At 35.6% G+C, this 17,202-nt stretch overlaps 1 protein-coding gene across 1 annotated transcript in view; it reads right to left on the reverse strand.

The window, feature by feature from the left end:
* Positions 1-17,202, reverse strand: part of CPED1 (cadherin like and PC-esterase domain containing 1) — a 421,919-nt gene that overhangs the window by 262,511 nt on the left and 142,206 nt on the right. The window contains 2 exon segments of the mRNA XM_020966339.2: positions 9,611-9,779; positions 12,061-12,208. Of these exon segments, the coding sequence (XP_020821998.1) occupies positions 9,611-9,779; positions 12,061-12,208 (317 nt within the window).

The following is a 17,202-nucleotide window of genomic DNA, read 5'->3' on the forward strand; positions in this document are numbered from 1 at the left end:
TTTTTACAATTGGTGTCTCTGATAAGGGCCTCATTTCTAAAATATATATAGAGAACTAAGTCAAATTTATAAGAATAGAAGTCATTCCCCAATTGATAAATGGTCAGAGGATATGAACAGGCAGTTATCAGATGAAGAAATTAAAGCCATCCATAGTCATATGAAAAAATGCTGTAAATCACTATTGATTAGAGAAATGCAAATCAAAACAGCTCTGAGGTACCACATCACATTTATCAGATTGGCCAACATGACAAAATAGGAAAATAATACATGTTAGAGAAGATGCAGGAAAATTAGAACACTAATGCATTGTTGGTGGAGTTATGGAATGATCCAACCATTTTGGAGAGCAATTTGGAACTATGCCCAAAGGATGCCCTTTAACCCAGCAATAACACTTCTAGGGCTGTATCCCAAAGAGATAATAAAAATGTGAAAAGCACCCACATGTACAAAAATACTGATAGCAGCTCTTTTTGTGGTGGCAAAGAATTGGAAATTGAGGGGATGCCCATCAACTGGGGAATGGCTGAATAAGTTGTGGTATATGATATAATGGAATACTATTGTGCTATAAGAAATGATGAACAGGCAGACTTTAGAAAAACCTGGAAAGACTTGTACAGACTGATGCTGAGTGAAGTGAGCAGAACCAGGGGAATGTTATACACAGTAACAGCCACGTTGTGTGATGACTAATAGACTTAGCCCTTCTCAGCAATGCAAGGATCTAAGACCTCTCCAAAGGCCTCATGATGAAAAATGCTATCCACATCCAAAGAAAGAACTATGGAGTTTGAATGCAGATTGAAACATACTATTTGCTATTTTTTTCTTCTGTTTTGTTTTGTTTCTTCTTTCTTGTGGTTCCTCCTATTGGTTCTAATTCTTCCTTACAACATGACTGATATGAAAATATGAAAATAGGAATGTATATGTATAGCTTATATCAGATTGCTTGCCATCTTGGGGAGGGAGGGAAGGAGGGAAGGAGAGGGAGAAAAATGTAAAACTCAAAAGCTTATGGAAGTGATTGTCGATAAATCAAAATAAATTAATAATAAAAAAATTGTTTAAAAGATATGCCACAAACTATTAAGGACTATATGTAAGTTTTCTCCAGATCACTAATAATGAGAAATGGGAATTAAAACAACTGTGAGGTTTCACCTTATATCCAACAAACTGGCAATAACAAAGATGGAATTAATAAATATTGGTGGAGTTGTTAAAAGATAGACACGGTGCAGATTGAACTATGTGTTTGTCCAACCATTCTGGAAAATAACTGGGAATTACGCTAATAAAGTAACTAAAATGCCCACACCTTCTGAACTAGATATCCCGCTGTTAAGCATGCACTCCAAGGAGGTCAAAGATTTTGAAGAAAAAAAAAAGGTAAGATAAAGATAAAAAGATTAAAAATACCAAAATATTTATTATAGCATTCTTTGCAGTATCAAATAACTGGAAACAAAGTAAATCTTCATTGATTAAAGAATAGCAGGGGCAGCTAGGTGGCACAGTGGATAGAGCATTGGCCCTGAAATCAGGAGGACCTCAGTTCAAATCCGGTCTCAGACCAAACACTTGACACTTACTAGCTGTGTGACCCTGGGCAAGTCACTTAATCACAATTGCCTAAAAAAAACAACAAAACCAACAACAAGAATAGCTAAGGGGGCAGCTAGATAGTGCAGCAGATAGAGCACTGGCCCTGGATTCAGGAAGACCTGAGTTCAAATCTGACCTCAGACATTTGACACTTACTAGCTATGTGACCCTGGGCAAGTCATTTCATCCCATTGCCTTGCCAAAAAAAGAAAAAAGAAAAACAATAGTCAAATAAACAATGTATTTAGTAAACAAAGTCAAGAGTACAACATACACAATGACTACAACTTGTAAATGAACAAGGAATCAAATCTGAATGCTATAAAATTAAAATCTCTAAAATTGGTCTCAAACAAGAAATATAAGAACATACGTCCATCCCTGCTTTGCTGAGGTGGGAAACAAGGGGTCTGGAATAATATTTGCAATGTTAGATTTGGTTGATGCGTTTGGTTAGTTTTGCTGTACTGTGGGGTTTTCCCCCGCCCCTTCCTCTTTAGAGACCATTATAGTGATGGCTCTGAGGGGAAGGGAAGGAATATATTTTTTTTAATGTAAGTGATACAAACATATTAGTAATTTGTAAACCTTTTGGTAATTTCCATGCCCTTGTGATGTATCAAAATAGGAGTTTAATGATCACTTATGGTTTATTTGGAAACAATAAAACAATATCCTTCAAAATGGACCAGAACCCTCATTAAAAAAAAAACAAAACTAGCTAATAGTCAATCCTTATTTATGTACAATAACCTAAGTCCAGGGGTTAGCAATACATAACACATACAAAATCTTTATTAGCAGCAACTATGGAGATTATTCACATATGTCAAAATAGGCCTTATGATACTAGAAAGCATGATATTTTAAAGTAATCTACCTTTTATAGATCAAGATAATATGTAGTAATACTAATAGCAGCAATACCTTCTTAGAATACCTATTTATAGTGTGTTCGCACAATTTTGCTTACCTGATGACCCCATGAGAAAGACACGACCTGCATAATTTCCCCATTTTCCAGAAGGTGAAACAAATGTTGAGTGTTTGTGAGGATCACATGGCTAGCCCATGGCAGAAATAACAGGTGTATCTAGCATTCATTTTCATTTCTAGTGCTGTCTCTACTGCAGCACTACCAACTTGGATTGATTAGCTAAGTGGTACCTTGCCAACATTTAATTTTTATGTACTTTCAGATTTTAATTTGTATAAATCATTCTAGATGTACACATTTATATATACTGTGTTAATTTAAAATCATACTTTCAAATGAACACACTGATTGTAGTCTATGGTTAAATTCAAATATGTGTAGGTTCAGTTATATTTATATCAACCCTTCTCATAGACCCTAAGGATCACAGTTTTATTCACATTCTTTCTATAGCTAACATAAATCTCCTGTGCTTACTACAGGAGCAGATGCTCAGTGAGCTAGTACCAGATCTACAGCTTCCGCCTTATAATGAAGATCAGAGGATAAGCACTTACTGGGAAAAGAACCCAGAGTGAAATTTTAGCCATGTTTTAGATGATGCTATTCATTGTCAATCTGGGCAGACATGTGAGCTAGGTCACTTAATATTATCAAAGGCATTGCAAAAACACTGATAATCAAAGAAACTAACTTTACGTCAGATTTTCAAAACTAAATAGGGATTCAGAGCTTCTTGGAAAGGGGGCTTTCTAAATGATAATGTTTCCCTATTTGCCACCTGTAGTTCTTTCTTTTCTGTACAGGGATACTGATTTCATTGACATGAGTGGGAGTGTAAGCACTGGAGATGGAAGACTGGTCCTGACAGCCTTGCAGCAGTAGCTGAGTACTGGTGATTTACGACTTCAGGGCAAGCAGAAGGACTGTTTTAACTTGGGTTGCAATTAGAGAGGCTTCTTACAGACATCATCCTGCAGGAGAGGTTGCAATTTTTCATGATTTCCCCCTTTCTGGGCTCTGTGAATATATTGGGGAAATGCAGGTAATGGTCTCTGTCTACTTCATTTATCAGAAACACACTTCAAAATCACTGCAAAATAGTGCATTCGATTTAGAAAGAGTGAAAGGAAAAAAGAGATGCAGGCAGCCTTTGGGCAGAGTTAAATTCTTTTTTCAAAAAATCATCCCCATAGAACTTTTTGAATAATGAATGCCCACAAACCAAAGTACAGTAACGGAAAAAGAGCCCTGGGTCTAGGAAAGAGGAGACCTAGATTCTAGGTCCTAGCTCTGTCTTTAAACATATATGTAGCCTTGAGCAACTCACATAGCCTGGATCTCCTCATTTTAAAAATGGGGCAACTGCTCTTCTAAGTTTCCTTCCATTGCTTACATTCTATGACTCAGAAATGTCTTCAAAGAAATGTCATATAATTAAGCAATGAATTCCTTCAAATTGTCTCTCTAATGGGCAAATTAAGCCTATGTCTAGATGCCTTGCAGCAGAAATCTGAAATTATTCCAGCTATAATTTTCAGGCAAAGTAATCAACTCCAGTCACAGGTATGAACGCTGACCAGATAGCCCATCAATTGTGGGTCACAAAAGTGGCCTCTTCATTAGAGATTTGTTCATTTTGCAGCTAACAAAGCGCAGAGAGGCTCTGCTTTCTGACATTTTTGCTTAAGGGCACAGAGTTTAAGACTATGATACTGGCTGCAGTGCTTCCTTTCATTTAGATTCTCACTGACATTTATATGGGAGTAGTAGTCCCACTTACTATGAAGTGGTGCTCCAAAGATTCCGGCTTGGATCCAAGCACTTTCAAGTGCCAAGTTTGAATATAACCCTGGGACAATCTTTAATCAAATGGGCAAAAGTGGCCTTTGGGATGATTCTGCTGCTGCTGTAGCTATAGAAATAACCTGAATATTCTACTTTGGAAAATATGCTTTATGCATAAAATTCTTGAATAAATAAAATTAAAATGGAGTCATCACAGCCACCATTGAAATAATATAGCATCCTTTCTAACCTCAAAGAAGCTGCAAAAAGAACTATGTTTTAATATCATATCATAAACTATAGTAAGCATATTCTAAGACATAGCTTTTGCTTTAATTTTATTTTTTACATTAACATGCCCTTCAGAAAAACAGCTAACTCTCAAATTCTTAGTCTTTTTCATTTTATATACATAGGATGTTGGGTTTAGAGTATTTTTTAAACATTTAGTTAAATGTAGTCTTTTCCCCATCATTTTCCAAATTTATATTTAAATTCATATCACTGTACCAATAATTCTTCCTATTTTCCCAACTCTCACTAAAGCTTTAGAAGATAAAGTATCACAGCAGCAGACCTGATTGGAAATAAATGACCTCATAGTTATATCTGTTATTGCTTTCATTCCTTCTTCAGCTGCCAGAATGCTCCATAAATGGCCAATGATAACCTGCCTACCAGGCTTGCCTCAGTGCATGCAGCACATAAACCTCTACTGATCTGACTAGTAACCCAGACCTTTGAATTCAGGACTCATTAGAGAAGGGGATAAAGTCACAAACCAAACTGCTGTGCACTTAAATAGTAATGGCATAGCTCATTATTGCAAGGTTTTATTTATACTTGGGGTCAAATTATCTTCCTCAAAAACATAACAATTGCATTTGCTAAAGCCCTGATATAACCTGGTTAGCCTAAGAGGAGCGTTAGTCTTTCCTGCAAAAACTAGTGTTTCAAAAATGTTTGTGCTGCATTTTTTTTTTCACCCGAAGGTACCCAGCAGAAGCAGTTTGGAAGGAAGAATGGGTGATTTAAATGAGACCAAATAAAAGCTAGTTTTCTAGCAGAAGCAATAAATACTGGAATGTGAATGAAATATTTCCTCATATGCTAGAAGCCTATCTATGGCATCAAGTAGGATTCTGGCTTTTTAAGGAAATAATTGCCCTCTTGCTCATTTACCATGGAAGCCTGCTGTCTGCAGTCTCCCTTCGACAGCAGGCTTACCGTAATATACAGGAAATGTCAGCCTTGCCCTGGAAAATACAAATCCCAAAGTGAGGAAAGGAATGAGGAGATTTGCATAATTTTCTATACCACCACTACATCTGGCACTTGTCCCACAGGTACTAAAAAATGATGAATAAGAAACAATGTAGTGAATAAAGAATGAACATCTAAGGGGAACCACAATATCGAAAGCCTTCTATATTTTTGTTTCCTCTTGAAGGAACGGGTCCATAAAATTTGCTGCTTTTTGCTTTGTTTTTACAGAAAACAAAGTAAAAGAAAAGCATTAAGGAAAGTAGAAGTAAGGGGGGAAAAACAACAAGATACAAATGACCAACTGCAACTCCTTAAAAGACTAGCTGGGAGAAAATCACACAAAAGATTCCCAATCTGGGGAAGGAATGAAAGACACCATTAGACTCCATCCTTCCACTGAAAATGAAAAGAAAACATTTCCATTGTTGGAGACACCCATATCTCCCTTTTAAAAGGAAGCCATAGATGTAAACACCAACAAAGCTAACTCTGCATCTCAGAAGAAATTCTCTAGGAGATCTGCTTATTTTTAAAGTTTTTGATTGAGGACTTAAAATTTAAACATAGTCAGTTTCCAACTGATCAAGTTCACTGCCTTTTGAGCTCTGCCTTGAGCCAGTGACAATCATGCATTCTTCATTTTCTATTCCTCATGTTTGGCAGCCTCACTTGTGTGGAACCTATAGTCCCCTTTCATCTATTAAACATGTATCTACTAGACTTTTTTTCAGTTGGGGTCATCTGGCTTATTCTGAGTCTGAATAATTATTTAGTGGTTATTTATTTCCTCCTTGAAAACATTTCCATCCTCTTCTAAATCATGACAAATTATGTTAACAATTTAGGAAATCAAGTCAAGTCAACTGAACATTTATGAAGCATTCATCTGGGGCAGGGCACTCAATACTTCAAATGGATCTGTGATTTCATCAATGTGGATTTCCCTTCTATGCAAACTGCAACCTGTTCAACAAATACCCATCTTGTATAGCTATCACTCATGTCCACCAACAGATTCAGCAGAAGACATCCATCAAAACTTCTGAGGGACATCTTTACATTATACTGACTTTTTCAGTATAAATGAAGTAAATATTCCAGCAGTGCAGTAGCCTTCCTTCATTTTTATTGTGGACTTGTCTTTTGTTTCAGTCATACATTTTTTTGAGGTCATATTTATAACACTTTCTGCATAATGCCCAATTCATAACATATTGTAGTCTGATCATGCTCACCATGCACTTCTATTGCTCTTTCAACTTTAGTTCCTTGGTAATTGTAGTATTCTATGACTAAGACTCATACATTATGTTACAGAAAAATTAGGTCACTAAAAAATAATACAATTGCCCCATCAATTGGGGAATGTCTGAGCAAGCTGTGGTATGTGAATGTAACGGGATATTATCGTGCTATAAGAAAAGATGAACAGGCTGTCTTCAGAAAAACCTGGAAAGACTTGTATGGTCTGATGCTGAGCGAAGTGAGCAGAACCGAGAAAACAGTGTATACAATAACAACTACACTGTGCAATGACTAACATTGATAAATTTAACCCTTCCCAGCAATACAAGGATCTAAGATATCTCCAAAGACCTCATGATGGAAAATGCTATCCACATGCAAAGAAGGAACTATGGAATTTGAATGCAGATTGAAGCATAATATTCCCTATTTTTTTTCTCTTCTGTTGAGTTTTGTTTCCTCTTTCTGGTGGTTCTTCCTGTTGGTTCTATTTCTTACTTACAACATCACTAATGTGAAAATATGTTTAATAACAATGTATGTGTATAGCCTATATCAGACTGTACGTTGTCTTGGGGAGGGTGGTGGGGAGGAAGGGAGAGAAATATTTTAAACTCAAAAGCATATGGAAATGATTGTTGATAAATCAAAATATTTTTTAAAAATGATACAATTGCCCCAAAACAATCCTGTCTACTTTCTCTTGTTTAATTACGGCACCAGTTCATGATGTCTCTCTATGTCTGTATCTATATGTCTATATCTATTTCTGCGTCTATCTATATATCAATATCTATACCTATATCTAGGGCAACTGGGTGGCACAGTGAATATAGCACCAGGTTTGGAGTCAAGAAGACCTGAGCCCAAATCCAGACTCAGACAATTTCCAGTTGTGTGACCCTGGGGAAGTCACTTAACCCCTATTTGCCTTCGTTCTTGATCTGTAAAATGAGCTGGAGAAGGAAATGGAAACTACTCCATTATCTCTGCCAAGAAAACCCCAAAATGAATCATGAAAGGTTGGGCACAACTAAAAAGATGACTAAACAACAACAAAATACTTTTGTCTATTGATGTATATTTATTTATTTCTCTATATCTATAGATATGCATATCTATATCCATAGACAAATCTATTTCTTTAGATCTATCTATATCTCAAAAAGATCTACGTATTTAGATATATAGATAGACAGATAATTCTTTCTCATCTGTTTATACAAGATTATAAATTATCCATCTAGCTGCATATTATAATTAAGACAAGTAGTCATCATCCAATTGGCTTTGTTAATCCAAACTCTCTTTTATGACCGTGAATCTCACATAGGCAGCTACGTAATATTCTAGGGCTTTAAGCAATAAATGCAATATAATAAAAAAAAAAAAAGAAGCAGCATTGCCAGAGAGGGTTCTCACAAAATATTGGAAATCTTACTTTAACTTGGACTTTACACTAGACCTTTTCCATAACAGTAGAGAGTGTCTTTGGTGAGGGTTCATCTTCCAGTTTTATTAGTGGTTTAATATTAACAATCAAAGCTTCAGGGAACAAAGTTACTTATATTGCTACATATCTTTGACCCAGCAATATCACTATAAGACCTATACTCCAAAGATATCAGAGAGAGGAAATAAAGCCATGTGTATAAAACAATTAGAGCAGTTCTTTTTGTGACAGTAAAGAACTTGAAACTAAGAGAATTCCTATCAATTGGGGAATGACTAAACATCTTTCAAGGAATCACAAAAAGTTTGACATCTTCATGGGAAATACCTTGTTGAAGAAAAACCCATAGGTGGGATTTTACTCTACAAAATCCAATGCCTTTTTATAGTCAGCAAAAAGTACACATAATAAGATTTTGTATTTTCTATGCTTTTCAGTCAATTGTGCTGCAGTAAAGATGTGGTCTGCTGTGGAATATAACCTATGGAAGCCTGCTTATCTCCTTCTGATACTCCACTCAAGAATGTCATCGATAGAGTGTAGATTATCATCTTAACAAATTTTTTTGTGGATGGAAAAGTAATCATAGTTATTGATGTTTTTTGGTTACCTTTTAAAGCAATAGTGTCAGAGATTTTCCTATACCTTTGGCATTATTTAATACATCTTAAACACAGATTCCACAATATTCTCAAAATTGTGTTTTAAGAACCTTCTCTTTGTATACTTCTTCTTGTCTAGCAGCTTTCTCCATCTTTGTTTTCTTCAGGAACACATCACTTCTTCAGGAAGCATATGGGGTACTAATTTTAAAGTTTATATGTGTAATTCCAATGTCCTTGCAGGGCAAGACACTACAATGTCTTTAATGTTCCATGCATGTTTTAAACTCATAATTTATAATAATACAGTCACTGTGTTTCCTAGTATGCAGGCTAGGAGAATTGATAAGGAAAGATAATTCTACTTTTATTTTGCTATATTAATGACCTCTCTTTTAAGAGATATCAGCACTATGGCTGAGAGGTAGTTTCTGTGACAAGTCAAAAACTGGAACCAAAATGATGAGTTTAGGGAAAAAATAAATATAGTCCTTGTAGTCTCTAGTGAATGACACTTTCCAGGTTATTTCTGAAATGGTGCCTGGTTCTCTTAAATGAAATTCTCTGCCTGCAGAAATAAAAAGGTTGATTTTCTGTTCAATGGGAATTGATAATCATAAAGGTCAGAGAAAGGTCATTCATATAGCTTCACTTTTGTTCAGTTCACTTTGCATAAAATAACAGCTTCAAAAGAAGTGTTACCTTGACAGTGAAACGTTTTTTCTTGGGTGGATTCCAAATGGTACCAGTTGAATGAATGAAGGCCCGCAGAGGTGTTAAAGATGTCACCAACACATATGCTTTAATGATCACAGACAAATCTTTGGCTTTAAAAGGCTGCTTATGTGTCACAGAGGCTGGTGTTTGATTCCTGAAAAGCAAAAATAATAAATTCCTGATTATGTAGAGGCTGATTAGCAATTTGTAAATTGATTTGGGCTCTTAACCCCCTTCTACCTTTCAACTGGAGTCTAATTTTTAGCAACGTTTGTACTTGTTAGCACCACCACCAGAGGGTATACAGTGACAGATAGAGGAGACAAACTATCCTCAGTTTTGCTACAGATGATAAATTTGATAAAAATTAGGTGTGTGAGCTAAAATAAGGTTTGAAGAATATCTTTACATTTCAATTATACATACTGTACACAGAGGCATATATAACTTTGCATACAATTTGACCCAGCAATACAACTATCAGGTCTGTATTCCAAAGAGATAAAAGAAATAGAAGAAGGACCTATATACACACCAATTTTTAATTTAATTTTTTCTCAATTACATGTAAATAAAAAGTTTAAATATTCATTTAAAATTTTTTTTTAGTTCTAAATTCTCTCCCTCCCTTTCTCCCTTGTCCTCTCCTTGACAAGGCAAGGAATTTGAAAGGGTGGCTATATTCTTTTTGTGGTGGCAAAGAACTGGAAATTGAGGGGATGCCCATCAATTGGGCAATGGCTGAACAAACTGTGGTATGTGACTGTGATGGAATGCTATTGTGTTATAAGAAATGAGAAGCAGGATAGTTTCAGAAAAACCTGGGAAGACTTACATGAAGTAATACAGAGTGAAGTGAGCAGAACCAGGACATCATATGCAGTAACAGCAATATCATGATGCTGATCTACTGTGAAACACGTACCTATTCTAATCAATACCCATGACAACTCCAAAGGACTCAAGAAGAAAAATGTTATCCACCTCCAGAGAGAGAATTGATGAACTCTGAGTACAGAGTAAAGCATATTGTTTTTCACTTCCTTTATTTTTCTTGCTTTTTTTTTGCAACATATCTAATATGGAAATATGTTTTACATAACTTAACATGAAGAATGGTATATTATTTACCTTCTCAATCAGTGGGAAAGGGGCTTGAGGGAGGGAGAGAATGTGGAACTCAAAATTTTTTAAATGAATGTTAAAAATAAATAAATGAAACACTTTTAAAAGTTCAATTATCCACTCAAACCTAAAACCAGGGTTTGATTTTCATATCGCATAACAGGTGAGACATATTTCCGAGTCATTTGGTATGTCTTCTAGGCAAATAATTATTATCCTTTCCTTATTTACATATATATGTATTATGTATATGTATGCATATTGTCTCACATAGATTTTCTTCCTTTGTCTCTGGCCCTCTGTCTCTCTCTGGCTCCTTCAGGTCACCAAGAAATTTTCTGGCTACCGTCTAGCTAAATCTATCAGTAGAAACATCCAACATCCCAAGGCAATTAAGTTGGTTCAATGCATACAATATTAAGAAAATTTAATTTTCCTTATCAAAAGAAAATAACATTCAAGTTTGAGAGCATACAAGCATTTGAGAAAAAAGAATTATACAGTCCTCACAGTATAGGTTCTCAAAAGATGCCCAAATCCAATAAACTACTTTTTCTGTACTGATACTGTTTATTTTTTAAAAATGCAATTGTCCACTGCCCTTATTTTAAAATGAACATTTTAAAGTCTAGAATAGAGTACTGTTCTCGTCCGATAAGTACATAGCTGCTTAGGGAATACAAGTTAGTGCTGGAATGGTGCTTAATGATGATAAAAAAAAAAGAGGGGGTAAAGGTTTCTAAGTCTTAGGCAAGAATTTGAGTCTTTTTTTTAACTCTAGAGAGAACTGTAAGTTGCCATTTTTTCTTGTAATATTTAAAGGACTGTTTTTCTATGACAAGCTTTGAAAACTATAAAGTTTGATATCCTTATCAGTTGGCATTATCACTATTACCATGGTATCTATCTTATATGTCACTGCTTGGCTTAAACAAAAGTAACTGCACATGTCATTTGACTATATAATCGAGGGTTTTTTAAAATATGGTTTTCAAATGTAGTTTGAAATTTTAAAATTCAGCTCCTTAAAGGTATCTTACTGATCAGAAGCCCTGTTGACCTCAAAGCTTACCCTATGATAGGTGAACTTCAAAAGAAAACCAAAGATGGCATCTTCTTACAAGTACTCAATAATTGAAAAGTTTAAGGAATGAAATAAATTCACACCAAGCATGTCAACTCTCCAAATCCACTATGCATTTTCCTCCTTATGTATTCCCTCTGTTGAGAGGTTTCCACTATGTGTTTTCCTCCTTATGTATTTCCACTCCTTAGGGATTGGGCCCCAAAATCCAGGGTGATGAACTTACAGCTGATGAGGCCAGTTCCAGAAGGGCCTTAAAGGTACAGGGTGTGTCCCATGAGACTTCTCTGTCATTGAAGGATGGTTTGAAGTGCTCAGTTTTACCTGTGTGTGCTCATTCAGACATACAGAAGGGACAACAGGAAGATTCAACTCTGAAAAGATTCAAAGAAGCAAAAGACAATTATCCTACTGTTTCCCTTAGGAGCTGCTCCCTCCACACCCCCACCCCTGAGTGAAAAGAAGCCATGTCACCCTATACAGAACAACACTGAAATATGTATTCATATTTGCAACTCCATCTGAAGCACTTAATCAACAAACAGCCATTTAGAGCTGATAACGCACCAGGTACTATGCTATGTGTTGGGGATACCAAGACAAAAGTGAAACAGTCCTTGCCCTCAAGGAATTTTATTCCAGGTAAGCTTACGTGTTGTTGTTCAGTTGTTTTCAGTTGTGTTTGACTCTCCATGACTCCACGTGGGGTTTTCTGGGCAAAGATACTGGAGTGGTTTAACATTTCCTTCTCCAGCTCATCTTACACGTAAGGAAACTGAGGCAAACAGGGTTAAGTGACTTGCCCTGGATTACACAGCTATTAAGTGTCTGAGGCCAGACTTGAACTCAGGAAGATGAGTCTTTCTGGCTCCAAACTTAGCACTCTAACCACTGTACCATCTAGCTGCCCATAACAATATATAACACACGATGAGGATGGGGAGGGGAGGAACCTTGATTTTACAATACAGTAAAATAAGCAATTAAATATTTATAATAATTGATCAATCAGATCTGACCTCAGACACTTACTAAGTGCCAGTGACTTTGGGGATATGAATGAAATTACAAATCAAAAACAAAAATTGCTTCTTCCCTCAAGGAGTTTACATTCTATATAACATAGGCCAAATCATTTCTCATTTCTCATTCCTAGGGCTGTTACAGGACTGGAAAAAATGGTCTCTAAAGTTCCAATCAGCTCTAACATTCTCTGACTCACAATAATTTGTTTCCTATACCAGTATTCTGCAATGCTGATTGGTCCTGGTAATGCTGAAACATGAAGTTATTATTATTTTTTTTAACCCAACAGCTTTATTGAACTCTCAAAACAGAACAAAGCCCTGAAGTGATTTTCCCTCTTGTACAGTTCTCATTAATGGCGACACAGTCTCGCTTAAAACACTTCAGACTCTTAAGTAATAGTCAGGAGGAATCAAGCTGTTCACAGTATTCCCATATCTCATTATTTAGCACGGTGTGATCCAACTCACAAAGGGTAGCCTATTTTCTAAGGTTCCTTTTTAATGAAGAATTGCTATATTCAAATGTGCCAAAATAAAAGAATCCTTCAAATTATACTGTTTGGGGAAGATTACAGATGAGGAGGTATATTAAGTTAGCTTCCTTGCTTAGAAATCACAAGAGACAAAGAATTGAAATGCCCATGTATTCCTTTTATTTTTAGAGCAAAGACAGAAATGGGCTAATTGCTTACTAATTAGCTAGTGTAATTAAAAAAAAAGTTTTAGTAGGAGGGAGAGGGAAATTCTAAGTAAGCACATAGTCATATCAATGTTAAACTTGTTCAATTTAGCTAATCAAAGTGGTTCAAGTTTTTTTTTTTTATCAAATCCATGAATGTATGCCATCATAGTGTGAGAACTTTCTCCATCTATGACTCAATAGAAAAGCTTAAGGAAATTGCTCTGAATCACACAGTAAGTTCCAAAAGCAAAATTTTAACCCAGGTCTTTCTGACTCCATGTCCAGGGATCTTATCAACTGTGTTGCAATGCACCTAATGAAAAATCAATCAATCAACATTTATTGAACACACACTGCCTAAGCACTTAGGGATACAAAAAGAAGCAAAAGACAATACCTTCCCTCGAGGAGCTTACAATCTAATGGGGGAGACAGCATGCAAAGAAATATATACAAAATATATGCAAAGTATATACAGGATAGAGAGGACATAACAGAGGGAAGGCATTAGAATTAAGAGGAGCTAGGCAAGGCTTCCAGTAAAAGACAAGATTTTAGTTGGGTCTTAAAGAAAGTGAGGCAGGTCAGTAGGCAGAGAGGAAGATGAAAAGCATTGTAGGCATGGGGGACAGTCAAAGAAAATGCCCAGAGCTGAGAGATAGAGTAACTTACTGGTGAAATAGCCAGCCCTGTGTCACTGAATTTAAGAATATGTGGTGGGAATAAAGGTATAAGAAGACTGGAAGGGTAGGAGGGGGTTAGGGTATGAAGGGCTTTGAATGCCAAATACAGTATTTTGTATTTGCTTCTGGAAGGTAAAAGGAAGTCCCTGGAGTTTATTGATTAGGCAGGGGTGTGAGTGTGGTGGAGTAGGTATGGGAGGTAGGTGTGCCTGACAGGATCAGACCTATGCTTTAGGAAAAGAATTTTGGTGGCTGAATGGAGGATGGATTGGAGTGGGGAGACACTTGAGACAGGGAGACCCATAAGCAGGCATTTGAAATAATCCAGGTCTAAGCAAATGAAGACTTGTGCTGGAGTGATGGCAGTGTCAAAGGAGAGAAAAGGGTATATGCACATACGAGAGATGTTGCAAAGGAGATATAGACGTGGCTTGACAACAGAGGGAGAGATAGTGAGAAGTTGATTTTGAGTTCGGCTTTGGACATATTGAATTTAAGATGTCTACTGTATAGAGTAAGCTAGATTTGGAGTCAGAAGACCTGTGTCTGGACAAGTCATTTAATCCCATTGCACCTCAGTTTCTTCATCTATAAAATGGGGAGAATAATAGCACCTACCTCATAGGGTCATTATTAGAATCGAATGAGATAATATACGTAAAATTCTTTGAAAAACTAAAAGTTCTGTATAAATGTCAGCTATTATTATTATTTATTTTATCTGATTAATTATTTGACGCCAATTTGTTGTACAGATACATAAGCAATGCCAGACCACTTTAAATTGGTTCCAGGAATTTATATCAGCCATATATTTATTGCCTCCTAATTAAAGCTTAAACTATTAAGATTATAAAATGCAGTGATGAATAACAGGTAATAGCTACTAAAGCTAACCAAGCAATGAGGTGTTGACTAGATTACAGCTTGTCATCAAGACAGACTATAAATGGAAAGCTGAATGTGTAGCAGTGAGGTACATTGGCCTTGGAATGAATTTCATAAATATTTATTTAACAGTGAATGAACTTAGATGAACTGTTTCACCAAATCAATGTCTTAATGGATTTAAGGAAGCAAACTGAGAATATATGTCCAAAGAATAATTTTACTTACTTTCCTCTCATCAATTGATCAATCAATCACAAGCATTTATTAAGTACCTACTCTATGCCAGGCACTGTGAAAAGTTCAATTAGATTGCATGACTATTATTATACTTCCAATACAGATAAATTGCTAAGATCATGTTTGGAACACCAGAAAATGTTTCTTTAAACACTCTTTAAAATAGCACTATAGATTCTAGACTTCCTATTATTTAATTGTAAAACTGAGAGGAAACTTAAAACAGCCTTTCTTTCATTGCTACCCTATTATGCTAGCATCTTAGTTACAACTAGAAGGGAGTTAAGAAGACCTGGGTTCAAATCCTACCTTTGGCAGAGAAAGTGGTGTGTAAATTCTGGACTTATTTCACAGTATTAGCCTTTCCTTAACTACTGTGTCTTTCTAATCAATTTTTGTCCTGTCTGTTGTGGCTGGGGTCACAATCTAGAAAACATGGAAAATATGATTTCTTTTGAATGAATACTGATGGAATTTCATTATTCATTCCTACTAAACTGCTAGCTATTATTTTATTTGTCCCATATTCTTTTTATACCTCTGGTATTTGACAGTCTGTTCCCAAAACAGTAAGTGCATGTGTTGAAAGACCTGAGTCCAACTTAAAACAAAACTGAGTATCTCTACTAGATAAATGCCTTTAAACACACTATATTCTTTTTTCAACCACTCTCTGGAGTTTTAGCAAGGCAATTTAAACCCTGTTCACTTTAGCTAAACCTCTGCTGTTCTATAAAGGTTCTATACCAATGCTAAGTTTCTATAAAGTTCATTAAAGGATTCAGAAAGTTTCTTTTGCTCATAAATAAATCTACTTTTGGATGCCAAATATACACAGCACAAAATCAAGCACAGCCAATAATTAACCTATAGGATCAAGTTATAGATATGTAGCCTGAAGATAATTTAAGGCCCACTCTTGGACGTCAGTCCTTCAATGTAATTCATTACTAGTTCTCCATTACTTTCTAATGATATTATATACTGTTTTACACTTTACAGAGCTTTCCTAGCAGCAAAGCTAGAAGATATATAGTACATCTCATTTATCCTCATTCAATTGATGTGGAAGCTGAGACCCAAAAAGTCCCAGTTCATAGGATAAGGAATTGAAAGAGCTAGTGTTTGAATCCAGATATTCTAGTATTAAGTCTATTCCATTTTCCCACTCTATCATGCCTGCTCTTTTTTCTGAAATTTAATACTAGCCAAAGATTCAGTCCCTATAGGCATATGGAATAGAACAATTGAAAACATCAGTATCTTCTAATCAAGCAAGTAAACATTCTTTTTTATGTTTAATATTTTTTCCAATTACAAGTGAAAACAATTTTTAACATTCATTTTTTAAAATTTTGAGTTCCAAATTCTCTTGCTTCCTTCCTCCCAACCCTCCTCATTGAGAATGCAAGCAATTTGATATAAGTTATACTCATGCAAAACATTTCCATGTTAATTCATGTTGGGAAAGAAAACACAAGCAGAAAAACAAACAAGAAAAAAAGTATTTATTTAAAAAGCATGATTCATTCTTCCTCTGGAGATGGATAATACTTTGCATCCTAAGTTCTTTGGAATTGTCTTATATCATTGTATTGCTGAGAATAGCTAAGTCATTCACAGTTGATACAATATTGTCGTCACTATGTAAAATGTTCTCTTGGTTCTGCTCATTTCACTTTGTATAAGTTCATGTAAGTCTTTCCAGTTTTTTCTGAGAGCATCCTGCTCATCATTTCTTATAGTACAATAGCATTCCATTATAACCATATACCACAATTTGTTCAGTCATTCCCCAATTGATGGGCATTACCTCAATTCCCAATTCTTTGCCACCACTAAAAGAG

The sequence above is a fragment of the Phascolarctos cinereus genome, unplaced genomic scaffold (assembly GCF_003287225.1).
Source record: "Phascolarctos cinereus isolate Bilbo 61053 unplaced genomic scaffold, phaCin_HiC Scaffold_1;HRSCAF=81, whole genome shotgun sequence".
NCBI classification, from domain to species: domain Eukaryota; kingdom Metazoa; phylum Chordata; class Mammalia; order Diprotodontia; family Phascolarctidae; genus Phascolarctos; species Phascolarctos cinereus.